Here is a 26,722-nt window from a genome sequence, read left to right on the forward strand (position 1 = left end):
AAACTCCCCTTTTCTAATCTCCAGCCCCAAGGAAAGATGCTGGATTTAGAACCTTGCCATAGTGTGAGAGTACAAAAGCTGGGACCCAGCTGTGGAGCAAAGACAGGGACAATGGGAAAGGAGCCCATACCGACTCTGATGCCAATCATCCTTTCTCTCTCACTTTTACCCTGGCAGCCTTCTTGTGCCCCTCGATTGCCTCTGAGTGCCATTGCCTTCTACCCATGGACACAGGCCTTTCCCTCTGACTCTGGCCAAACTGGATGACCAGGGCCTCCCAAAGGGACACCTGAATGTGCCTGAGGCAGCTGCCTTCTGTGATGCCACCACTATCACTGGTGATTGGGGGTTATATGTATTGCTGGAGGTGGTTTCTTGGAGAGATTTCAAGGGTGGGAGGAGATCAACAGTGGATTCTGGAGTCTGTTATTCCCCCATTAGGAGGTACCATGATGGGGGAATAGTGAGTATCCTTGGGAAATATTCTTGAGGGACCCTAATGGGGTACACTAAGGGGAAAACCGCTTCCTGGGTATATTGTAAAATACTAGTAATAAATTTCTGTAATATTTCAAGATTTATAAATTTATAAAGTACTTTCCTCAGAACAACTTTATGAGAAATATAGTGTAAATATTATCACTGTTTTATAGATGAACAACCTGAGGCTCAGAGAGACAAAAAAATAAATAAACACCTTTAATAGATATAGATAGGGGAACATCTAGGTTGCTTAGTGGTTAGAATGCCAGACCTAGAGTTGGGAACTTACTAGCTGTGTGACTTCAGGCAAGTCACTTAACCCTATTGACCTAGCTCTTGTCCTGTTTTAGAGTTGTTACTAAGATAGAAAATAACAGTTTTGGGGAAAAAATTCTATATATGAAGATTTAGGAAAGAAGTAGGTAGAAGTAGAAAGGGGCAGAGATAATGAGTTCCATTTGGTGTATCTTGAATTTGAAATACTGATGAGACATCCAGTGGAATATCTTCAGTAGAAGCTTTGATGAAAAGGGGATAAAGCTATGGAAACAGATGAGGCTGGGAGATGCAGATTTGGGAGTTCTATGTAGAGGTGATAATTGGGCTAATGACAGCAGATGAGAAAGTATAGTGAGAGAAGAGGGCCCAGGACAGAGCCTTGTGGGACATTTATGTTTAACAGTAGGAGATGGATGAGAATTTAAGAAAGGAAACTGAGAGAAAATTTGTAGACAGGTAGGAGGAGAACCAGGAGAAAATTGGATCATAGAAGCCAAGGGAACAATGTGTCTAGGAGGAGGCTACCAGTATTAAAGACAATGGATATTGTCAGCTAAAAACTGAAATTTACCCCAGATCAGAGCCAGAGTAAGGACATATGGGTTCTAGTTCCAATCCTGCCATTAATTTATTGTATTGCCTTAAGAAAATTGTTTAATTGTCTCTGTGCCTCAGTTTCCTCATTTTCAAAATTATACCTGACAAATTTATTACGTACCTCTTAGGGTTTGTTATGAAGATTAAATGAAATAACAGAGAATATAAAAGTACTTTGGAAACTTGAAAAAATTTTACATTTGTAATTAGTAATTACTAGAAGGAGGTAGGAAAAGAATCAAGTGAAAGAAGAGAGATAGAAGCAACTAGGTAGATGAAAATCCAGGGCTCTGTAAGTGCAACTCTCCTTGCAAACCATCCCGAGTCACTTTTCCCTTCCTGGCAGAGCTTTGTAATGATGTGCCAGAGGTGGAGATCATCACCCTCCTTGAGGAGCAGCTGCCCCATTACAAGCTCCGGGCTGATTCCGTCTTCGGCTATGAACATCATGATTGGATTCAGACTCCAATGGTACCCTCTGATGTCCCTGGACACCTGACACCCACCCAGATCCAGGAAACACTGCAATATTTCTGTGAGTAACCATTGTCTAGACCTGGGCCCAGAGACTTAAATTGGCTCAAATAAACAATTAAGCAATTGATACACATTTATTAAGCACCTACTTATATGCCAGGCACTGTATTAAATGCTGGGGATACAAAAAATAAAAATGAAACAGTCCCTGCCCTGGAGGATTTTCCATTCTTTAGGGATTTATTATTGTGAAAATCTGTTTGTTCTTTTCAGTCCCTGGGTTGGTGAAACTTGCTTCTGGGTTAATAGAGCCTGAGAAGTAAGTCTACTTTACAAGTTTTATGTCTGATTTTATGAGTTCCTTAGGAAAAGAATCAGGCTGGGGATTCTAGGGAATACAAAATAGAGAGTTAGCGAGAGTTTGCAAAGGGGACCATCATCAAGGGAGGAAGGAGAGGGCTTGGCCTGATGGATCAGGCTGAACAGAAGGAGAGGGTAGTTAATCTCTTTTGCTGAGGCTTCTTCCAGGTCAGGGGAACAGACATAACTGGATCTCCTGTATTTCCCTCCTCCCCCTCCTATGTCCTGAAAAGCTTAAGGCTCTTAGTAGTAGCTTGGGGGCTGGCTGTCAGAGCCCCACCCCTTCCCATTGGGGACCACCAGAACTTCTGCCACATACACTAAGCCTAGGACTTTCTAGTTTATTCAGGGAGTCCAGAGAACATCTCTAGAACCCTTCAGACTTGGAAGAGATGAAAAAAAAGAAGAGAGAGGAGCTGCACCCTGAATCTTCATTTATCTGCAGAATAAACTCTTCTCTATTTAAGGGCTATTATTATTCTATGGATGCAGCTATCCCCACCTCTTTATTGCCATTGCTCTAGATCTGCAGGTTGTGTTATATTGGGCCCTCCTACCTCCCCCCCCCCCCCCCCCCCCCCCCCGTTCCAGTGGTCTCCATCCCCTCCAGGATCAAACAGAAACTCTTTTAGTTGGTATTTAAAGATCTTGGCAATCTGGCCTCTTTCTATTGTTCTCTTTCACATATGACATCTTTCTACCTACATCATTCCATCTCATACCTCTTCAGTTTTGTACCAGTTGTTCTCCAAGCCAGGAATTGTTCTAGTTCTTTGCCTACACCTATTCATTTCCCTGACTTTCTTTCAGTCCATCAATAAATATTAAGTAAGCACTTACTATGTGCCAGGCACTGTGCTGAGTTGCTAAAAATACAAATGCTAAAAAGAAAGATAGGTCCTATCCTCAAGGAGCTTACCATCTAATAAGGAAAAATAATATAGAAATGAGAAATAATATGGGTAAAATAATATAAAAAGAAAGTGTATGGAAGCCAAGGTAGAGAAGTCAATTAGAGGAGTGCCAAAGTAATGTATCCAGGTGAAGAATAAATTTTTTTTTAAATTTTTACTTTCCATTTTAGGAGAGGTGAGGGCTAGGCAATGGGGGTTAAGTGACTTGCCTAGGGTTACACAGCCAGGAAGTGTTCTCAGGAACCCCCATCTCTAAGCTTTGTTCTCACTCCTAGGTATTGGTCCTACAATTGATTGCCCCTGTAGAATGAGTTCTTAAAACTTAAATAAGTTTCCATAGCTTCCTTTAGTGGATAGTCAGATGGCAGAGTGTCAGGCCTAGAGTCAGGAAGACTCATCTTCCTGAGTTCAAATCTGGCCTCAGACACTTTCCAGCTGTATAACCCTGGGCAAGTCACTTAATCCTGTTTGCCTCAGTTTCCTCATTTGTAAAATGAGCTGGAGAAGGAAATGACAAACCACTCCAGTATCTTTGCCAACAAAAACCCAAATGGGGTCACAAAGAGAGTCAAACACAACTGAAATGAATGAACCACAAAAGCTTCCTTTAAGACTGATCAAAGAGGTATGTAGGTACCTCATTGGATTCAGAGCCAGACCTAGAGATGGGAGATTCTAGGTTCAAGTCTGGCTCAGATACTTCCTAACTGTGTGACCCTAGAGCAAGTCACTTACACTCCCCCTGCCCCTTGCCTAGCCCTTTCCACCTGGCTTGGAACCAATGCACAGTATTGATTCTAAGATGGAAGGTAAGGGTTAAAAAAATGGATTAAATCTCACCTGCTCCAGGTGATCTTTTCTGGTTCTTCCAGTTGCTAATGCCTTCCCCTCTCAGAGTCTCTCCCATTTACTCTGTAAGTGCCTTATGACTGCTTAGATGTTTACATGTCTTTTCCCCTGAGAATGTAAACTCCTCCAGGGTTGGGAATCACGATTTTGCTTTACTCTCTATCTGTAGTGCTTGACTGACTGACTAGAGGCCAGATACTCAGGCCACTGAAGCCCAAGATCTCCTTACCCCAATTCAGAGCCCTAGGTATTGGCCCTACAATCTTTTGGGGTGGGACACAGGGACTCAGGGAAGTCTGGGAGATGCTCTTCCGTTGTTCCAATTACCCTACGTCAACTGAAAAGTTTTCAGTCCCTTAAGCTGATTGGAAGAAGTCAAATGGAGCCACAAATCCCATTTAGGAGAATTAAGAGCTAGAGAGTGGCCTGCTTGTCCTTGGCCTTAGTGTCCTCCTCACTCTGGCAGGGCCTGGGGCCAAGGAAAAATACTGTCAACACTATCCCCTCCCCAATTATTTAATATAGTCCAGATCAAGTTACATACAGTAAATAAAGAGCAAGAGCAGTCTGGAAGGGGAAAAGATGACATATTGTAGGAGGAGCAATCCCTAGTTCCCTTGATGACAGGAGTTTGTAGACTGAAAATGGGTATATAAGACCAGGTATTTTTTAAAGCACAAACTGAGTGTCTCAGGCTATGATTTGCTATATCCTGGCCATGCCTTTTGTTCCTCTTCCCTGTCACCCCTTACCCCCTCAACGCCCCTCCTGTCCCCTTCCAAAAAGAAGTGATGTTAGCTGTATATCTTTGATCATTTAACATCAAAATGCCTCTAAATTCCTGTTTTACCTCCCCAGCCCAATTGCATGATCATAGATGAAAGAAGCTTTCTCATTTTATAGAGAAAGTAATGCCCAAAGAGATTGGAGTAATAATAATTACCAGAATTTATATATTGCTTACTATGTGCCAGGCACTGTGTTGAGTGCTTTGCAATGACTTCATTTGATCAAAAAACAACCCTGGGAGCTAGGGGCTATTATTATCCTCATTTTGCAGATGAAAAAAATGAAGTCAGAAGTTGTGACTTGCCCAAGGTCACCCTGTTTGAGGTCAGACTTGAATTCAGATCTTTCTGATTCCAGGTGTAGCTCCATTTCCTACACCACCTAGCTGCAAACTGTTTCCCTCATTCTGATTCTAGTGGGGGGGGGGTCCCCACCACCTTATCTAAGGAAGCCAAGGCACTGGGGAGGCAGCATGGTACAATGGAGAGAGTGCTGGCTCTGAAATCAGAGTCCGGGTGCGAGCCCTTCCTCTGAAGCTGCCTACATAGGTGACCTTGGGCAGGTCACAGCCTCCTTGGGGGCCCTCTGTAAAATGGGGGCTTCGGATTAGATGACCTTCGAGGTCCTTTTCCAGCTCAAAATCTGTGATCCGATGAGTGACCCCACCTTGAGAATGTGTTCGGAGGGGAGACGTGTAAGGAAAGGACCCAGGCATCCTTTGCCCCGGCAGTCCCAGACTATGCTGTTTGGGGCTCAACCATTCTGTCGAGAGAGTTGGAGGGACATCACTTTGGAGGGAGGAGAAAGGCAGTATCTGCTTTAAATCTCGAAGAAATCTGCTTCAGCCTCTCCGTCCTGTCCTTTCTGCTTAGGGCTAGGCAATGGGGGTCAAGTGACTTGCCCAGGGTCGCAAAGCTAGAGTGTCTGAGGCCAAATTCTGCTTTGGTCCCTGTTCGGAGCAGATGATCATTCCCTGCAGAAGCCTGGTCAGCCTGCCTTTGCGTTTCCTCCTCTCCCCACTCCCCTCTCCGTCACGTGGTAGGGCTCCGCCAGGTGCTATAAACAAGACGCAGGTTATAAATAGAGTGCGCTAGGCTGCGGGCTGCAGTCTGGGCTGGGAGACTGGAGGGAATGAATGCGGGGAGCCGGAGGGCTTCGGGGCAGCGCTTCTGACTGCCGGTGCAGCCCTCGTCCATCCCTCGGCCGCGGGGGCTCGCTCACCCGCCCGCCCGCCTCACCCCAGATCCTTCTCCCGAACGTGAGTCCGGTTCCCCTTGGCTCTAGCGGCCGCGGACATGGACGGTCCGGTGACAGTAGAAATTTGGAGCAGCCCAGCTGCGTACTGCGCCGGGGGAACCGGCCCCGAGAGAGCCTCGGAGTTGCTCATCCGAGAGCTGGAGGAAGGTAATGGGGGCCCAGGAGTCTCCAGCAGGGAAATCGGGGTGGGGTGGGGTTAGGAGCCCAAGGCATGGGCATCCTTCACTGGCATCGTCCCTTCCCATTCGAGGTCCGCAGGCTCGGGCATCTGAGTCCTTTAAGGGTAGGCGTTGTGAGGATGGAATGCGATATTTGTAAGGCGCCTGGCACATAGTAGGCGCTTATTCCCTTTCCTCTAGCATCCGCCTCTTCTCTGTAACCTCTAGGCGTTCTCCTAGTTGCAGTCACCCTCTTCCTGGGCGCGCCTGCCCCTTATTGTCTCGTTAGGACCCTTGGGCTCTCCCTGCCCCGCAGCAAGCCCCAGATCTGTGTGTACTCCCCTGGCTTCCTTTCCCTAATCTCCTTCCCTCCTCCCCATGTCCCTGAGTAAAGCCGCCGCAGTATCTATCTAGGCTGGGAACGTGCGTTCCGGGTACGTCCTTCTGAGCTGGACACTTAGAAAGCCCAAATGTGATGCTTAGCCATTTCCCCCTCTATGTTATTTTCTTTATAATTACTGGAGAGGGAAGGAGGGAGGAGAGCAGAGGGGTCTTCTATCTAGGTCAGACTGGCTTAGCTTCTCACTGCCCTTCCTCCCCCTCCATGGCATAGATTGGGAGGGGGGCCTTTGCCTTGGGCTGGACCCTGGTTGGGACTGAGACTCTTTTTTCCTTCTCTGGTTGGGAGGGGGAAAGCATAGCCAGAACCCAGCAGAAGCCTTTGGCTTTAGAGATGCCATAGAACCTTCTTTTCCTCACTACTCCCACAGACTTCCCCGCTCCCCAATTTTAGGAGGAGGAATGAGAGGAAAGGCTGTGCTCAGGTCAAGGGGCTCCTCTATAATGAGGCTTACATGGCAATTAGTACCAATTAGGGGTTGATGAGCTTGACAGGGGACCTGGAAGGCTCTAATACTTGGAGGCTGGGAAGGAAGATTGTCTCATTCAAAGGGACGTGCTGGTCTACACATCCCCCAGCCCCAGTTTAATTGCCCAACTCATCTGTTCTTTTAAGCAACTGGAGACCCCAGCATCCTGAAACATCTTGACATAATCCTCCTCTTCCAAAAAAAAAATGTTTAAACCCAGAAAAGCAATAAAGGGAATGAGGGAGAGGGCTACCCACTTGTACTCTGAGGGGGAAGGGTCAGCAATTGACTCATTCTTCGTGGAGATCCATACTTTCTTCTCCCCCACCTCCCACATGAAAAACTGGGTCAAATCGAATCTCCCTTGGAGGTGGGGAGGGGCCGGCATCTCTGCTGCACAGATGGAGAAAGCTTGTTTATAACTAAGGACTGGAGGATGTTATGGGTGCATATCTGGTAGCTTTCTTCCCTTTAACTCTTCCTCCTTTAGGGGGAGGTAGGAATGGGGCAGGTGAAGGTGAGGCTGGCTAGGTGGCCCTTTGTCCCTCTCCATGTCTTCTCTTCTTAACCCTTACAGTGCTCTGCTCCGAGAGAGTCAGCCAAGTCACCAAGACCTATCATGACATAGAGGCTGTGACCAGCCTTCTGGAAGAGGTAAATATCCACTCGATTCTGCCCCTTTAGTGGCTTCTTTTCCCTGGCCCTCCCCATGTCTCAGGCCATCAGGCAGGGATCAGATGGCTTTCTCAAGTTGAAAAGCTTGCTGGGGAAAGAAAGGTCTTATTCCTACTGTCTGCCCTCTGCTGTGTTACCCTTCTGGTTCCCTGGCTACCTGTTGGACCAGGTGGTGGGGTCAAGCAAAGGGAGTGGTATAGCACTAGAGAATGTTAGAGCTGGAAAGAACTTTAGCAATCCTTAAATCCAACCTCATTTACCAGAGAAGGAAACAGCACTAGAGAGAAATTTGCCCTATGGACACAACAGGTTTGGGACAGAGCTAGCCCCTAGGTCAATTGGCTTCATCTGTGGTTCTCAAACTTTTTGGCCTCTGGACTGCCTTTATACTTTTTTTTTTAACACTTACTTTCCCTCTTAGAATTAATACTATGTATTGGTTCTAAGGCAGAAGAGGGGTAAAGGCTAGGCAGTAGGGGTTGTGACTTGCCCAGAGTCACCAGCTAGAAAATGTCTGAGGCCAGATTTGAACCCAGGACCTCCTGTCTCTAGGCCTGTCTCTCAATCTACTCCTTTATACTTTAAAAAAAATTATTGAGGGTGGGGCAGCTAGGTGGCTCAGTGAATTGAGATCCAGGCCTAGAAATGGGTGGTCCTAGGTTCAAATCTGGCCTCAGACACTTCCTAGCTGGGTGACCCTGGGCAAGTCCCTTAACCCCCATTGCCTAGCCCTTACCATTCTTCTGTCTTGGAACCAATATACAATATTGATTTTAAAAGGGAAGGGAAGAGTTTAAAAAAAAATTACTGAGGACCCCAAAGAGCTTTTGTTTACAAGGGCTCTATCCATCAGTATTTACTCTATGAAACATTTCATTAAAATAATAAAAAAATTATATGTTGACATAACATTTTAATGAAAATAACTGATTTTCCCCAACAAAAACAATTATTGAGAAGAGTGGGATTGTTTTATATATTTTTCAAATTGAATGTCTGGCTTCATAAAAGACAAATGGATTCTCAGATTTATTGCTGAATTAAGTTTACTGCCAAAAGTTGTTGCTGCTTTAAAACCCTTACCTTCCATCTTAGAATCCATATTATGTATTGGGTTTTTTGTTTGTTTGTTTTTTAAACCCTTCCCTTCCCTCTTAGAATCAATACTGTGGATTGGCTCCAAGGCAGAAGAGTGGTAAAGGCTAGACAATGGGGGTTAAGTGACTTGTCCAGGGTCACATAGCTAGGAAGTGTCTGAGGCCAGATTTGAACCTAGCACCTCCTGTCTTTAGGCCTGGATCTCAATGCACTGAATCACCCAGCTGCCCCCTATGTATTGGTTTTGAGGCAAGAGAGAGATAAGGCTAGACGATGGGAGTTAAGTGAGTTGCCCAAAGTCCCACAGCTAGGAAGTGTCTGAAGGCAGATTTGAACCCAGGACCTCCCATCTCTAGGCCTGGCTCTCCATCCACTGAGGCACCCAGCTGCACCCCCTGCCCAAATGTTGTTTTGATTCAAGTCTATGAAGAAAATTTGACTTCACACAGAGAGGTAGCTGCAAAAGGAAGGAGTACTTTAATGGATAATATAATAATATTATTGCAAAAATAGTTTTGACCTTGGATTTATGAAAGGGTCTTGGGGGGACTTTTATAGTCGGGGCTTTGCAGTCTGCGAACCTCTACGCTGCCCCATACGGCTTCCCCCGTCCCTTTGGAAGGGCCTCCACAGGCCCCTTCGTCATTGATCCTTGGCATGGCAGGCCGCTTTCCCAACCCTTCCAGCTCTGCCAGACCGCCCTAATGGCCAGTTGGGCCCCTAAAACCTTTCCTCCCTCTCGGCCTGCAGAAAGAACGGGACTTGGAACTGGCAGCCCGGATTGGCCAGTCTTTGCTGAAACAGAATTGCTCCTTGTCCAAGCAGAACGAGTTACTGGAGGACCAGCTGGAGTTAGCCAGGGAGGAGGTAAAATGCCCAGGGCCTGTGTCCTTCCGGCAGCCTTTCTGTGCCCCCTTCCCCTAAGGGCACCTCCCACCCCCAGCCCTTGGGGCCGCACACCCACCCGTCTCCCTGACTTTATTTCCCCGGCTTGGAATCCGTCCCCAGATGGTTGGGGCTTTTTGTCCTGCTCCGCCTTTGCCCCCCACTCCGGTTGTAGGGTACCCCTCATCTTAGCCTCATAGTTTCTTCTTCCACCCACTCCAGATTGCCCAGCTTCGGCACGAGGTTGCTATGCGTGACAATCTCCTCCACCTCTATACAGACACTGTTGAAGAAAGCGAGCCGTCCAGTGCGGCGCCCACGCCGTGAGTGCCTTGGCCTGCTCCCTGCTCTCTCTCTCCGTGCCGCCCTCACCCGGAGGGGCTTCTGGGATGGCTAGGAGTTGAACTCATTGGCATCCCTGCTCTCGGCCCTTCCCCAGAAAATAGGAGATCTGCCAGGGAGCTTAGAGATCCCTCGACTAATCTGTACTTTGTTGTTTAGTTGTTCAGTCATGGCTGACTCTTCCCTGACCCGTGGACAAGTCTGCGGGTTTTTTCGGAGTGGTTTGCCATTTCCTTCTCCAATGTGTCCCCATTTTACGATGAAAAAAACTGAGCAAATAGAGGTTAAGTGACTTGCTCAGGGTGACAGAGTCAGGAAGTAATTCTCATTTTACCGAAGAGGAAATGAAGGCCTATAGAGGAAAGTGACTTGTTCAAGGCCACATTACATGTTGCTGGCAGAATTAGTACTAGGGCTTGGGTCAGAAGATGCTGGTTCAAGTCATGCCTCTGAGGCTTACTACCTATGTAATCTTGGACAGGTCCTCTAGCGTTTGGGGCTTTCCATTCCCTTGTCTGTGAAACAAGGAGGCTGGACTAGCTAGTTGCATTCCCTCCCCTTGTGGCTACTCAGACTTCCCTAACCATACATGTCATAAGTGGGTAGCTCGGTGATGCAATGGATAGGGTGCTGGCTCTGGAGTCAAGAGGGCCTGAGTGCAAATGTGACCTCCAATACTTACTAGCAGTGTGACCTTAGGCAAGTCACTTAACCCTGTTTGCCTCAGTTTCCTCATCTGTCAAATGAGATGGAGAAGAAATTGCAAATCACTCTAGTGGCTTTGCCAACAAAACTCCAAATGGTGGTCATGAAGAGTCAAACAACCAAAAAGCATCAGCAACAATACCAACCAATGAGGAAACTCCCATCAATGTAGATCCTACTTTCTCTGCAACTCATCTTAGACAGTTGTCAGATCATTGAAATGGTTAGATGATTTCTTATGGTCACACAGCTAGTATGTATCGGAGTTGGGGCTAGCCAGGCCTTTTTTGGCTTTGAAGTGAACCCTGGCCACTATATTGGGGTAGTCATAAATTAGCTAGTGTGTCTCTAAACTCAGGGTTTCCCACCATCAAAAGACTTTGTCTTGTCTTTTGAGAGGTAGAGAGAGACAGAGAGGGAGAGGCAGACAGACAAATTGAGGAGAAAGAGACAGAGAGACAGACAGACAGGAGAAGGACAGAGACAGAGGAGAAAGAAAGAGGGAGGGAGAGAGAGGAGAAAGAGACAGACAGGAGGACAGAGAGACAGACAGGAGAAAGAAAGGGAGGGAGAGAGAAAAGAAAGAGTCACAGAGAGAGGCAGACAAACAGGAAAAAGAGGGAGGGAGAGAGGAGAAAGAGAGGGAGAGAGAGGAGGAAGAAAGAGGGAGAGTGAAGAGAAAGACAGACAGGAGGACAGAGAGACAGGAGAAAGAGAGAGGGAGGGAGGGAGAGAAGAAACAGTCACAGAGAGAGGCAGACAGGAAAAGGAGGGAGGGAGAGGAGAAAGAAAGAGAGGGAGAGAGAAGAGAAAGAGACAGAGAGACAGGAGAAGGACAGAAATACAGAGGAGAAAGAGAGGGAGGGAGAGAGGAGAAAGAGAGAGAGAGAGAGGAGGAAGAAAGAGGGAGAGAGAAGAGAAAGACAGAGAGACAGGAAAAAGAGAGAGAGGGAGGGAGGGAGAGGAGAGTCACAGATAGGCAGACAGACAGAGGAAAAGGAGAGAGGAAGGGAGAGAAGAGAAAGAGACAGATAGACAGAAGGACAGAAATACAGAGGAGAAAGAGAGGGAGGGAGAGAGAGGAAAAAGAGGGAGAGGAGAGGGGCAGACAGGAGAAAGAGACAGGGAGGGGAGGGGGAGAGAGAGAGAGTGTGTGTAGCTAAGAGGGGGCCCCCTTCACATCCCCTCTGATCTTTCCCTCTCTTCCTTCCTCTCTACTTCCCCACTGCCAACCAGACTTCGCCATTGTGATTCCTCAGTTTCTCTGCAGCACTGTATCCAGTTGGACACCCTGCAGCAAAAGCTGAGGGGCCTGGAGGAAGAGAACCAGCAGCTCAGGCTGGAGGTGGGAAATGGGGCTTGGTGTTAGCCAGGAAGAAAAGATCGCTTTGCTTCTGCTGGGGCTGGGTGGATGATGGAGAGGAGATGTCTACTGGTGGTGGTGGTGGTAGCGATGGTGTGTTCATACTCTTCTTCTACCCCCTCTTTCTTCTAGGCTACCAGCATCGTCACGGAGACATGTCAATATGAGGACCAGGAGCAGCAGCTGATGCTGGATTGTGTGGAGCAGTTCTGTATGTGGGATGAAGCTGGGCATGAGGGCTGGATGGCCCAACCTGGGAGGCAACCAAGTTGCCCCTGAGCTATATTATCATCCTTTTTTAAAAACAAAAAAACTCATACTTTCTGTCTTAGTAACAAACACAAGACAGACAAGAGCAAGGGCTAAGCAAATGGGGTTAAGTGACTTGCCCAGGGTGACACAACTAGGAAGTACCTAGAGCCAGTTTTGAATCCAGGTTCTCCCAACTCCTGACCTAGTACTCTCTCCACTGTGCCACCTAGCTGCTTCCATTCTCATCTTTTTTTTTTAGACCCTTATCTTCCATCTTATTGTATATTGGTATATATTCCAGAAGCGCAAGCAGTAAGGGCTAGGCAATGGGGGTTAAGTGACTTGCCCAGAATCACACAGCTGGGAAGTGTCTGAGGCTAGATTTAAACCCAGGACCTCCTGCCTCTAGGCCTGCTTCTTATCCACTGAGTCACCCAGCTGCCCCCTTTATTACCATCCCCTTGACCATTATTTGGCAGCTAGGTAGAATGCTTGACTTGGACTCTGGAAAATCTGAGCTACAATCCTGCTTCAGGCACTTACTTACTGTGTGACTCTGAGCAAATCACTTTACTTCCCTTGGCCTCAGTTTTCCCCATCTGTAAAATAAGGATAATAATATTGCCCGCCTCACAGGGTAGTTGTGAAGCTCGAATGAGATAGCATGTGAGAAGCACTTTGCAAATTGAACAAGCACTATGTAACTTTTATTTGTTGTTTAGTTATTTTCAGTCATATCTGACTCCATTTGGGGTTTTCTTGGAAAAGATACTGGAGAGGTTTACAATTTCTTTCTCAAGCTCATTTTGCAGATGAGGAAACTGAGGCAGAGAGGGTGAAGAGACTTGCTCAAGGTCCCACAGCTAGCAAGAGTCTGAGGCTGGATTTGGACTCAGGTTTCCCTGATTCCAGGCTTTCCTCTCCATCCACTGTGTCTTGTGGCTGCCTTGTATTATTATGTTATATAATATATGTATGAGTATATTATAGCTCTCATAGTCATTATCATCATCATCATTGATGGTAGCTCCCTTTTAAAGACTTTCACAGACTCTTTTCATTTGATCTTTGCAACTACCCTTCAAGGTAGGTTGTGAAAGTATTATTATCCCCTATTTACAGATGAGGACATTGAGGCTCAGAGTTTAAAGCCTTGTGGGTAAGGGTCAATGTCAGAACTCAGTCACTCCTCTGACTTTCATGTTGTACTCTCCTATTTTCTCCCAAAAGTCAAGGAAGGATCTTTTCCCTAGACCCCATGCCTGCCTTCTCTTTAAAAGTTTTTAAGTTAAATTTTTTTCTATTAATAAAAACCTCTATTCTTTACTTCCCACCTCTTTCATCTCTCTCCTTGTCCCCAAATTTGGGGAGGAGAACAAAAAACTTTGTAACAAATGTGTATAGTCAAGCAAAAGCAAATCCTGCATTGGCCACGTCCAAAACAAATATGTTCCATTTGACCCATTCAATCCATCACCTCTCTTATTTATTTAATTAAAAAACCCTTTCCTTCTGTCCTAAAATTGGCACTAAATATGGCAGAAGAGCAAGGGCTAGGCAATGGGGGTTAAGTGACTTGGCCAGGGTCACACAGCTAAAAAGTGTCTGAGATCCAATTTGAACAGAGAATCTCCCATCTCCAAGCCTCCTCAATCAGAGGAACTGGAGATAGCAGGGAGAAGTTACACCAGAGGTCAGAGAGGGAAAGGGGCTCATGTGAACAAAATTATTCATAGCAACTCTTTTTGTGGGTACGAAAGTGGATATGAAAGAGGTACCCATTAGTTGAGGGAATGACTGTATAAATTGAGATATATGAATGTAAAGAATGCTATGATGCCATAAAAAAAAAATTACAGAGACAGTTAGATGGCATAGCAAATAGAGAGCCAGGCCCACAGAGGGGAGGTCCTGAGTTCAAATCTGGTCCCAGACACTTCCTAGCTGTGTGACCTTGGCCAAAGTCACTTAAACCCTTTTAACTGAGTCCTTATCTCTCTTCTGCCTTAGAATTAATACTGTGTATTGGTTTTAAGGAGATAAAAGAGGTAAAGGCAACCCCCTGCTCCTTCTCTCATAAATGTCCAACCTTTTATTTAAAAAAATTTTTAAGGCAAATTTTTTTAAAAAGGTGGCTTGGTGGATAGAAAGCCAGATCTGGAAGTGGAAAGACCTGGGTTCAAATCTTGCCAGCTGTGTGAAATAGGTGGGGAATATGTATGGAAGAGCTCTTTGCAAACTCTTGTATTGCTATTTCTTTTACAAAGTCTTTCTCTCTCACATTTGTGACCCTGGGCAAGTCCCCTAATTGCCTAGCTGTTAACCACTCTTCTGTCTTGCAACCAATACTTGTATCAGTTCTAAGATGGAAGGTAAAGGTTTAAAAAAAATGTTCAAGTTAGTTAGTTATTAGTACTGATGTTACAAAGTTAGTACTGATGATACAAAGACCAAAAAAAATATTTAAATCTGTCCTCAAGGATCTTTCTACTGAGCAGATTGTAGCATGAACACAGATAAATATGGCATGGACAAGAGATAAACAGATTTAGGGGGCTGAGGAGTGGGTGGCAGTTAAGTAGAACAGTGGAGAGAGCACCAGGCCTAGAGTCAGGAGGTCCTGGGTTCAAATCTGGCCTCAGACACTTCCTAGCTGTGTGACCCTGGACAAGTCACTTAACCCTGATTGCCCAGCCTTTATTGCTCTTCTATCTTAGAAATGATTCTAAGACAGAAGGTAAGAATTAAATTTTTTTTAAAAAAATAGAAGATTGGGACCAATGGGGGACAAAGGAGAAATTGAAAAACTGCTTGAGGAAAATTTGATGGAGGTGAAGAGAGAGCTCTAGAAATTCCTATCCTGATCTTGCATCTGACATTGACTAGTTACTTCACTTTTGAGCCTTAGTTTATCCATCTGTAAATTAGGGCAGATACTTATGCTATTGATCTCACAAGATAGGGAGGCTAAAATGCTCTAGAAACCTTAACTATACGAGTACCATTTAGGATGATGGCGGTGCAGGCTTGGGACTGGAAGAGGGGAGAGACATCTCCTTCCCCTTTCTCCCCCACTCCCAGCGGAGGTGAGCCAGCAGGTAGCTCTGTTGTCAGAGGAACTGGCCCGAAAGACCGAGGACCAGGCGCGTCAGCAGGAGGAGATCAGTGCGCTCCTGGCCCAGATTGTGGGGCTCCAGCAGCGGTGCCGGGCGGTGAGCCATTTCCCATCTCTCCTTGGGCCCTTCTTTGCTTCAAAGAGCCTCTGGGTGGGGGGAGATTGCATTCTGGGAAGGCGGCTCTGCAGGCTCTTTCCAGGGATTTCAGGGCCCAGAGGCTCGGGGACCTTGGGGATGGGGTGATGGTCCTCCAGCACAGGGATTATGGTGGTCCTGGGGCTGGGAGTGGAGGAGGTGGCATCTGTTGGCTCTGGGTGGTGACAACTCATAGTTGCCTTCCAGTATGGGACAGAGATGGAAGAGCTTCAGCAGCACCTGGCATCAGCCAGAGAGGTCCAGAGGAAACTTCGGACAGAGGTGAGGCCCCTGTCACCTCCTCTGCCTATTACTTTTGACCCGTTCCCTTGGATGCAATGAGTAATTAAACTGGAAGAGGTCAGAGCATCTAATCAAGAACTCTTCATTTTAGTAATATTTTTCTCTAAACTTTCTTGGTACTGTTCAGTTGTGTCCAACTCTTTGTGACCCCATTTGGGGTTTGCTTGGCAAAGATACTGGAGTGGTTTATCATTTCCTTCTCCGGCTTGTTTTACAGATGAGGAAACTGAGGCATAGAGGGGTTAAGTGACTTGCTTAGTGTCACACAACTAGGAAATGTCCCAGGCTGGATTTGAACTTGGGTCTTCCTGATGGTGGGCCTCCATTCACGATGCCACCAAACCACCATAAGTTATATGGTGTAATAGATAATTTTAGCTATGTGACCTAAACTATATTAATTATTTGGTCATGATGGATTTCCCAAATAAAAAAAATACCCAATTCAGCTGGAAATTTATGGTGATTTAATTGATATAGTGGAAAGAAATTAAGAAGAAGTGAGAAGGAAAGGGAGTAGGATTTCTCCCGCCTGGCTTGAGCCAGGGGGAAGATTAGAGACTCTAGGAAGGGAAGGGTTTGGAGAGCAAAGGAGGAAGGAATCAGCCTGAACTCCAAGAGGGCTCAGCCAAGATGCCTGAACCTGAATTATCTCAAGGGCAAACTCACCACCAAAACCCAGACAAATAGCTGCCACCACACCAAGATGTCAGAACACTTAGCATGCTGCCAGCCAGAGACGCCTCTCTGGGAAAAGAGGCCGAAGAGAGGAAGTGACATGGCCTATATAGACGGTTTTACGTCACTTTCCTGCCTCTCATCTGTACCAATGTTAGCTTAGCTTGACTTAGGACAGCCCAGGGGTCTGTCAGCTGTTTCTGCACATGTCTGTTGAAGGCCATCTTCTCAGATACTTAATCCTTGAGTATGGTGCAGACATTCCTGACCTTGTTAAACTAAGTAGGCAATGTAGAGTTCCTAAGACCTGATTCTGTTAGACCAAGTATCTCCATTGTTACAAATCAGGAAATAGCTAAATCAAATCTTCTAAAGTACAGTAGGGTGGAGTAGTTTTAAAATTCACAATGGTTGGGTTGATTTAATTTGTCCTGTAGGATTTAAATGAATGTCCAACACTCTAAGCATTATATTTTATAAAGTTTACTAATCACTTGAAATAAAATAATAAAAAGATAATTATCTAACAAAATATGAGGCCATGTGAATAGATTCTCCTGCCACTTACCTCATGCCACCTCCACCAAACCGATCAGATCAAGAGAGTATGAGAGGGGGCAGCTGGATGGCTCAGTGGATTGAGAGTCAGACCTAGAGATGGGAGGTCCTGGGTTTAAATCTGGCCTCAGACACTTCCCAGCTGTGTGACCCTGGACAAGTCACTTGACTCCCATTGCCTAGCCCTTATCACTCTTCTGCCTTGGAGCCAATACACAGTATTGACTCCAAGATGGAAGGTAAAGGTTTAAAAAAAAGTGTGAGAGTAATATGGAAATCGGACTTGATCAATGACACATGTAACAGCCCAGTGGAATTGCATGTCAGCTACAGGAGGGGGATTGGGGGAGGGAAGGGAAAGAACATGAATCTTGTAATCATGGAAAAATTTTCTAAATTAATTAAATAAAATTTAAAAAGAGAGAGAGAGTGAGAGACGGGGCTACACAAAATTTATAACCTCCCACATCAGCACTTAAGGTGAGGAGAGTGAGGTGCTAGGAATTGTAGTTTTTAGGGTAACATTCTAATTACACAGTCCCTGAGTCATGTTGCCTTTAAGTGTTTTCCTCATTTTTTGTCATGGTAACTCATTCTATTTTCTTCACCCTGGCACAAAGTAGGTCCTTAGCACTTTGTATACCAAATACTCGTTGAATGAATATGTTTTTCTAAATTTTTCATATCTGTTGGTCTTTAGGTTCTAACCCTGGCTTTTAAAAACTAAGTTGTGGGGGAAACTGGGTGGCTCAGTGAATTGAGAATCAGGCCTAGAGACAAGAGGTTCTGGGTTCAAATCTGGCCTCAGACAATTCCCAGCTGGGTGACCCTGGACATGTCTCTTGACTCCCATTGCCTAACCCTGACCACTCTTCTGCCTTGGAGCCAATACACAGAATTGATTCTAAACTGGAAGGTGAGGGTTTAAAATAAAATAAGAACTAAGTAATGGGGATATCAAGGAGGTCCTGAGAAAAGAGCACCCGGCCTGGAGTTGGGAGCACCTGAGATCAAATTTGACCTCAGACATTTCCTAGAAATGTGCCTCTGGACAAGTGACAACCCCCATTGTCTACCCCTTACCGTTCTTCTGCCATGGAACCCAAACTGGTATTAATTCCAAGAGAGACAGTAAGAGTTAAAAAAAAAAAACCCACCCCAAACTTAGCTGTGTGTATCAGTTGCCTCATCGTGCAGATGAAGCTTGAGGCCCAGTGTGGACGAAGGAGGGCTGGTGGCTCTCAGTCCAGCTTTTGATATCTTCTGTCCCTTTTCTCTGCCTTCTATAGTCTCTTCCCCAGCCTGGAAAGCCAAGCTCCTGAGAGTGAGGAGGCCTTCAACAATTGTTGTTCAGTCATGTCCGACTCCCCACGACCTCATGGACCATCGCTATCCATGGGGTGTTCTTGGCAAGGATCCTGGAGTGGTTTGCCATTTTCCTCTCCAGTGGATCCTTTTATCTGTCAGAGGTTAAGTGACTTGCCCAGAGCCGTTCAGGTGGGAAGTATCTGAGACCAGATTTGAACTCGGGTCTTCCTGATTCTGGCATTCTATCCACTAAGCCACTTAGCAGCCTCTTCAACAGTGGAGCTTTGGCACTCACATGTCTAGGAGGAGAGTGGGAAGATGGGGCTCACTAGGGGCCCCTCTCAGGGTCCTGACGGTGCCTGTGGTGTTCACAGGTGCAAGACCTACAAGAGAAATATGCCGAGTGTGATGGGTTGCTGAACGAAGCCCAGGAAGAACTTAAAAAACTCCGTCTCCAAAGCCTGCCTAGTGGCACGATCAGCCACTACAACAGTGTCTATAGCCTGCCACTGGTGAGCACATAGCACATACCTTCTCTTCCTCTTCCTCTCCTCCCCGCCCCCACAAAAAAAAAAAAACCCAAACCAAAATTTTTTAAATTAAATTTTCTCCAGTGATCAAACATTTCTTTTTTTCTTCCCCTACCCCCACAGAAAACAGAAACAAAACCCTTGAAATAAACATAGTTAAATAAGAGAAATTTCCACGTCTGTGCTTTTCCTCTCATCTCTTTCTCACGTCTTCAGGATTCCCTGGCTGCAGAGATTAAAGGGACAATGAGAAAGGGAACCGAGACTCCTTCATCCTCGGATTACAGGTGAGCCGAGAGAGTGGGGTGGTTTCTTGTCCTGTGACCGATCTGGTTTGTCTCCAGCATGATGCCTCCCCCTGCCCCCAGTGCAATGCCAGGCACCCCTTCCCTTCCCTCCCTCCTTTCCTACCCCTTGGGGACACACTCTTCTTTCTCCCTTTCCCTCAACACCTGGGAAATGATCTGAGATCCTTCATTGCATTTGAAGAAACATCATTTCAAAGTTCTGGTCTTCGGCTAATGCTTTGCGTAGTTCTTGGTACACTTGTTCAGTTGTTTCAGTTGTGTTGCACTCTTCGTGACCCCATTTGGGGTTTTCTTGGCAAAGATACTGGAGTGGTTTGCCATTCCCTTTCCCAGTTCATTTGATGGATAAGGAAATGGAGGCAAACAGGGTGAAGTGACTTTCCCAGGGTCACCCAGCTAGGAAGTGTCTGAAGTCAGATTTGAACTCAGGAAGAGGAGTCTTTCTGAATCCAGACTGGGCACAAGCCTAACCTTTACTGCTCTTCTGCCTTGGAATAAATAATTAGCATCTATTCTAAGATAGAAAAATAAGAGTTTTCAGTGGAATTGCTTGTCAACTCCAGAAGGGGGGAGGGAGGCAACAAGAATCATGTAACCATGGTAAAAAATTTTTTTTTAATTAAAGAAAAGAAGGGTTTGAATATAAATAAATGCTTGCTGACAATTAACTGGCTTTCCCTTTTTTAATAAAAAATTTTTATTTAATTAATTTAGAATATTTTCCCATGGTTACATGATTCCTGTTCTTTCTCTCCACCCCCCCACCCCCCCCACACACTGTAGCAGACAAGCAATTTCACTGGGTTTTACATGTATCAAGACCTATTTCCATATTATTGATAATTGCACCAGGGTGGTTGCTTAGAGTCTACATCCCCAGTCATATCCCCCTTGACCCATGTGATCAAGCAGTTGTTTTTCTTCAGTGTTTCTGCTCCCACAGTTCTTCCTCTGGATGTGGATAGTCTTCTTTCTCATATGTCCCTCAGAATTGTCCTGGATCACTGCATTGCTGCTAGTAGAGAAGTCCATTGCATTCGATTGTACCACAGTGTATCAGTCTCTGTGTACAATGTTCTCCTGGTTCTGCTCCTCTCGCTCTGCATCACTTCCTGGAGGTTGTTCCAGTCTCCATGGAATTCCTCCACTTTATTATTCCTTTTAGCACAATAGTATTCCATCACCAACATATACCACAGTTTGTTCAGCCATTCCCCAATTGAGGGGCATCCCCTCATTTTCCAATTTTTGGCCACCACAAAGAGCGCAGCTATGAATATTCTTGTACAAGTCTTTTTGTCCATTATCTCTTTGGGGTACAAACCCAGCAGTGCTATAGCTGGATCATAGGGCAAACAGTCTTTTATTGCCCTTTGGGCATAGTTCCAAATTGCCCTCCAGAATGGCTGGATCAGTTCACAACTCCACCAGCAATGAATTAATGTCCCTACTTTGCCACATCCCCTCCAACATTCACTACTTTCCTCTGCTGTCATTTTCTGGCTTTCCCTTTTGAAAGTGCTGGTTTCCATAAGTATAAAATGGGAAGTTCAAGGAATCGTTGGTGGTGGTGAGTCGTTCCATGTTGGATAGTTCTTGGGGGCCTGTGGACCATACTGTCCGTGGGTTCTCAGCAAAGATGCTGGGATGGTTTGCCATTTCCTTCTCCCAGTGGATTAAGGCAAACAGGTTAAGTGACTTGCCCAGGTTCACCCAGCTAGGAAGTATCTGAGGCTAGATCTGCATTTAGGTCTTCCTGACTCCTAGCCTGGCTCTCTCTCTCCCCACTGGACCATCTAGCTGCCTCGGTACAAGTAAAAATATCCTTAAAACTGAGAATCAGGGAGGTCATGACTGGCCCATGGTCACGCAGTTAATAGAGAAGAGAATAAGCATTTATAGAGCACCTGCTAGAAGAAAAACAGAATGATTCCATGGCAATCTTCACAACAACCTTCAGAAGTAAGTGCTATTGGGGGCAGCTGGGTAGCTCAGTGGATTGAGAGCTAGGCCTAGAGACGGGAGGTCCTAGGTTCAAACTTGGACTCAGATACTTCCCAGCTGTGTGACCCTGGGCAAGTCGCTTGACCCCCATTGCCTAGCCCTTACCACTCTTCTGCCTTGGAGCCAATACACAGTATTGACTCCAAGATGGAAGGTAAGGGTTTAAAAAAAAAAAAAGAAGTAAGTGCTATTATTATTCCCATTTTATAGTTAAGGAAACAGGCTGGAAGAATTTAAGTGACTTGCCCTGGGTCACATAGCTAGTAATTGACTGACGGTGGATTTGAACTCAGTTCTCCTGACTCTTATGTTCAGCACTCTTTCTCTTAGATCACAGGCAGCCAACCAGAATTTATTTATATCTCCCCCTATCAACCAGCATTTATTAAATACTTAATATATGCCAGGCTCTGGGCTAAGGACTGGAGACAAAAAGAACATCAATTTAATAAGCAACAATAAGGGCAGCTAGATGGCTCAGTGGATAGAGTCAGGCCTAGAGACAGGAAGTCCTGGATTCAAATCTGGACTCAGATACTTCTTAGGTATATGACCTTGAGCAAGTCATTTAATTCCAGTTGTCTAGCCTTACTACTCTTCTGCCTTGGAACAAATACTTGTATTCTAAAATAGAATAGAAATATAGAAAGTATAGAAAATAGAAAGTAAGGGTTTAAAAAACAATGAGCAACAAAGACACACACACACAAACCACAGGTCCTGCTTTAAAGGAACTCACAGTCTAATGGGGGAGGCAAAGCAATACACAAAAAATTACGTCAAAGGGAGCCAGCTGGGTGGCTCAGTGGATGGAGAGCCAGGCCTAGAGATGGGAGGTCCTAGGTTCAAATGTGGGCTCAGACACTTCCAACCTGAGTGACCCTGGGCAAGTCACTTATCCCCTCCTGCCCCCTTGCCTAGCCCTTACTGCTAACTAACACACGGTGCTGATTCTAAGGCCAAAGGTGAGGGTTTTTAAAAAGAAAAAGAATCAGAGGTGAGGGGCTGAGCTCTCCAGCCATGGGAGTAAACAGCCAGTACAAAGGTGGTTTCAGCCCTTTCTCTTCCTGATTGGCAGAAGAGAGTCCGTTTGACCATCACTTTCCTTTATCCTACCCAACGCTGCCTGCCTGGCCCTGCCTGGCCTAGCCGAGCTCTGGGCCAGCTTCCCAAGGGGATCTCGTTTCTCTGCATCCTTTGCCTGCAGGAACGTGCGCCGAGTGTTTGAGATGGTGAAGGCTGTGAATCAGGGCAGCAGGTCAGGCAGTGGCTCTCTCCATCCCCTCCCCGGGTCTCCCCCATCCTCTGTGGCTGGCAGCCCCTCTGGCACCCCCCGTCCAAAACACCACTGCTCGGACGCTCCCTGTGGTGTTCTGCCGTAAGTACCTCAAGTGGGAGGTGCCCGAGGGGGAGTGGGGGGCATTCAGGCGGTCTGGACCAAACCGGGCTAGAGGAGTGTGGAACCAGGGCAGGGAGGAGAGCTGTGACCATGGGAATGGCCTGAGGAGCGGGTAGGAAGAAAACCCCTTCCTGATGGTGGAGCAGTGGCTGGAGAAGGGGTACCTAGAAGGGGCCTTAGAGAAATGATGGGAGCTCACCGACTGCCGTCTGCCATCTTTCCTGGGCAGCACTCCTGCCTCTTGGGGTGGGTTTTCGCTCAGGTCCTATGTTGGGAGGACGGGGAGAGGAGCAGGGGAGCTCACCTGGCTGCGGGTTCTTTTAGGTTGGAGGAGGCCCCTGGAGAGGAAGAGAAGAAGGTGGGTCGCCCAGGTACCCCCGGGCGCCAGGACCTGGAACTGGCCCTGCAGCGGCTCACAGCCTGGAAGGAGGCTCAGGAGGCAGAGCCAACCCTGGAGAAGCTGGGTCGGGATGCTGAGAGTTCTAGTGGAGTCCTGACTCCCAGTGAGAGCCTTCTGTCAGGCAGCTCCGATCCCCTTGGGGGCTCTATTTTCTCCATGGGCTCCCTCTCCTACCTGCCGGACAAACTACAGATTGTCAAGCCACTGGAAGGTAAAAGCAGGTGAAGAGAATAGGGGGTTGGGGAGGCTGGAGATGGTGGGAGGAGAGAGGAACCTAACCCCAACCATTCCGTTCTGGACAATGAAACCTCATGTTATCACTGTCTTCGTATCTTCACAGCAGCACCAGTGGGTACTCTCCACCTTCATGCTTTAAAACAAAACAAAACAACAAAAAACCTCTTCCCTTCTGTCCTATAATTGATAGTAAGATTCAGTTCCAAGGCAGAAGAACCAGAAGGGCTAAGCCATTGGGTTAAGTGACTTGCCCAGGGTCACACAGCTAGGAAGTGTCTGAGGCCAAATTTGAACCCAAGACCTCCCATCTCGGGACCTGGCTCTCAATCTACTGAGCTGCCCAGCTGCCCCCTCCCTTCATGCTTATTGGTGTATGAGTTTGCATGCTGTTTGTTGCCTTGTGCCTTATTGTTCCAAAGCACTAACCTGTATAAGACATATATCATTTGGGCCACCCTCCCCCTTTTGTCCTATGGGGGAGGAGGGTTGGGACAAGGGCAGGAATAGGGTGGAAAAATCAGAATCGGGGAATCTGTCTATATATCCTTACCCTCCTGTCTCCTCCCAAGGTTCAGTGACTCTTCACCACTGGCAGCAGCTGGCCCAGCCCCACCTGGCAGGGATCCTGGATCCTCGGCCTGGTGTGCTGACCAAGGACTTCCGTCAGTTAGAGGTGGATATAGAGAAGGTGTACAGCTTACAGGACCCTGAAGAAGATGAGGAGGAGGAGAAGGAGATGGTGACGATGACAGCAGCATCCAGGGCTCCTCTGGCCAAGGATAAGGCCTATCCTCTATGTGAGTCACACCCCCTTTCTGTCTTCCATCTCTTTCCCTAATAAACAATTGGAACAAAAAGGAAACAGCTGGAAGGATTGGGGGAGGTGAAAGGAGAGTGTTGGAGGGAAGAAAGGTAAAACCACCATCTCCCGCTATTCTCATGAATAGAGCTACTTTTCTACATCTGGTCAGGGGTTTTAGAGCTCTCTCCTATAATACTTTATCGTGAGATAACAGCTGACATTTATGCCTAAAAGACTTTTTGCCTCCTTGACCTTGTTTGAGCCTGGCAACACTCCTGTGAAACAGGCGCCTTAAATGTTATACCCAACTTTCTGTGGAGGAAACTAAGGGTTAGAAGGTTGGGTGCTTGAAGTCACCCAATTACTAAGGGTCAACATCTGACAATGCAGCATCCCCTGATGCCTGGTTCGGAGCTTCCCCCCCCCCCTTTTTGCCCCAATACCCTACAATGCCTCTTCTTTCTGACATGCACTGTCCTGTTTGTCTTATTGTCTGCCTAGTCCTGTGTCTGTATAATTCTGTTCCGTGTACCATCTCTCTCCTGAAATCCTAACATGGCTTGTTCATTCATTCTCTAAGCATCTGCTGAACATCTCCTTCCTGTGCTTGATGCTGGGAGTAGGGGGGATGAGGAGCTGGTGGAAAGGCCTGTTCAAAGTTGTGAGACTTATAGAGCCTAACTGGGGAGGCAGGGCATGGGACAAAATGAATAAGGGAATCAGTTAACAACTGAAAGCACAAGAAGAAATGGCATAGACTGAGTATACTGATGCCAAAGTGGTGCCAAGGAGATGGGTTAGTCAGGGGTGAGTTTAAGTTAAGCCAAGTCTTGACGAAAGAAGCCACATTTGGATTCTGTCCTGTCTGACCTTTAGCTGTGGCTATTCTCTTTCCCCTTCATTTCCTCTCATCCTCTGATCATCAGTGGGCTGGCTCAGTGAGAATCTGGAGGAATAGGGACATCTTTGCTCCTGGGGAAAGAAGTGTGAATGTCTCCCCTCCCCACCTGGTGTGTCCTTCCTCCTCCCTTCAACCCTGCCCTCCCAGTGTGTGTTAATCCCACATTTCCTGTCCCCTTCCAGTGTTGCATTCTGTTAACAATCTCCCCCAGACCCCAGCCACCTACACAATCACTACCTGCCGCCTGGTCTGCCCCTCTTCTGATGTCACCTCCGTCACCCCCAGGTAAGGCAACTGGTGCCTCCAAAACCTCATTTCTCCATCCCAGCGACCAGCCCCTTCCAGACATTACCAATGGGGGCCCTCCTGTGTCCTCCCTCCACCCCCACCTCAGTAGGGCCTCTTTGTTGTTTCAGCTCATTAGTTCTTCCCTTCTTTCTCTTTTGTCTTCAGCCTTTGCCATTCCACCGCCCCCTGCTGCAGTCCCGCAGAGGGCATAAGCCCCATCCATCCACGCCCTCCCCAGGCCCTGATGTCTCTTCTGAAGGAACAGGGAATCTCTGCTGTCTCCAAGCCTACATTGTTTCTGCCCCTAGCCCCAGGCTGGAGAGGCTGGCCTCTGGGAAGCTTTGGCCTAGCCAGGGAACTGCATCGGGATGTGCCAGGGGCAGGTGGAGGGAAGACCAGTGGCTTCAGCATCAATTTGGTACAGAAGCTACGGCAGCTGGGGCTAGACCGTGTGGTGGCCAGAGGAGCTTCGAAGGCATGGCAAGTAGGGGCTCAAGAGCCCCCTGACCCTGGCCCAGCAGCCCCCAGACAGGGGACAGGTTGACTGGTACTGGGGCCAGAAAGGAATCTTTGATTGTGTTTTTATTGGTGAGGCAAGGTGTATCTTCCCTTACTACCTTCATCCTGTTGCTGAGAGGCAGCTGAAGTTGTTTGGACACCCTTCCTCCCTCCCCCCAGCTACACACACACACACACACACACACACACACACACACACACACACACACATCCTGAGCTCCATCTCACAGCTTCACTTCACTTGCTACACACACACACACACACACACACACACACACACACACACACACATCCTGAGCTCCATCTCACAGCTTCACTTCACTTGCTACACACACACACACACACACACACACACACACACACACACACACACACACACACACACACATCCTGAGCTCCATCTCACAGCTTCACTTCACTTGCTACATGCACTTTCTAGGACCTGGCACTTAGTTTCCTATATCCTTTTTCCCCTTGCCCCGCTTAGTCCTGGTTGTAAATAGGGGTTAATATATTGCTGTATTGAGGAATTCTGTGTGAATTATGGAAGATAGGAAAAGTCCAAGCCCTTACCCCTTGGATTCCCTATCTACCACCCTATTATTTTTTTTTAAGCTTTCTGCTCTCAGATCCACAACTTTTTACATGTGCACTGCTTGGGAGGGGAAGCTAAGACCTCCATCCCTCGTACACCATATGGATACTCATTATTAAACTCATCTGAGGACCCCCTTCTCTGTGGAGGAGGCTCAGGGCCATGCAATAAATGATGTTATCATGGTGACTGCTTGAATTCTCTTTCTTTGGAGAGTGAATGGTTTGGGGAAGTGGAGAAGGGTTGGGGTCTTATCCCTTTCTAGGACTATAGAACCTTGAAACTAGGA

At 46.8% G+C, this 26,722-nt stretch overlaps 1 protein-coding gene across 1 annotated transcript; it reads left to right on the forward strand.

Annotated features, from left to right (window-relative positions):
• Positions 1 to 205: 205 nt before the first annotated feature.
• LOC100013008 (trafficking kinesin-binding protein 1) lies at positions 206 to 26,622 on the forward strand (the record flags this gene model as incomplete). The annotated part of the gene is made up of 16 exons (XM_016429547.2): positions 206 to 338; positions 1,706 to 1,894; positions 7,610 to 7,686; positions 9,556 to 9,672; positions 9,913 to 10,013; positions 11,974 to 12,082; positions 12,233 to 12,311; positions 15,434 to 15,564; positions 15,811 to 15,885; positions 18,825 to 18,962; positions 19,197 to 19,267; positions 22,500 to 22,670; positions 23,016 to 23,302; positions 23,898 to 24,125; positions 25,214 to 25,316; positions 25,485 to 26,622. Coding segments are annotated over 16 exons (2,388 nt in total), but the record flags the coding sequence as incomplete, so codon positions are not given.
• Positions 26,623 to 26,722: the final 100 nt, after the last annotated feature.

Source organism: Monodelphis domestica, chromosome 2 (genome assembly GCF_027887165.1).
Source record: "Monodelphis domestica isolate mMonDom1 chromosome 2, mMonDom1.pri, whole genome shotgun sequence".
NCBI classification, from domain to species: Eukaryota; Metazoa; Chordata; class Mammalia; order Didelphimorphia; family Didelphidae; genus Monodelphis; species Monodelphis domestica.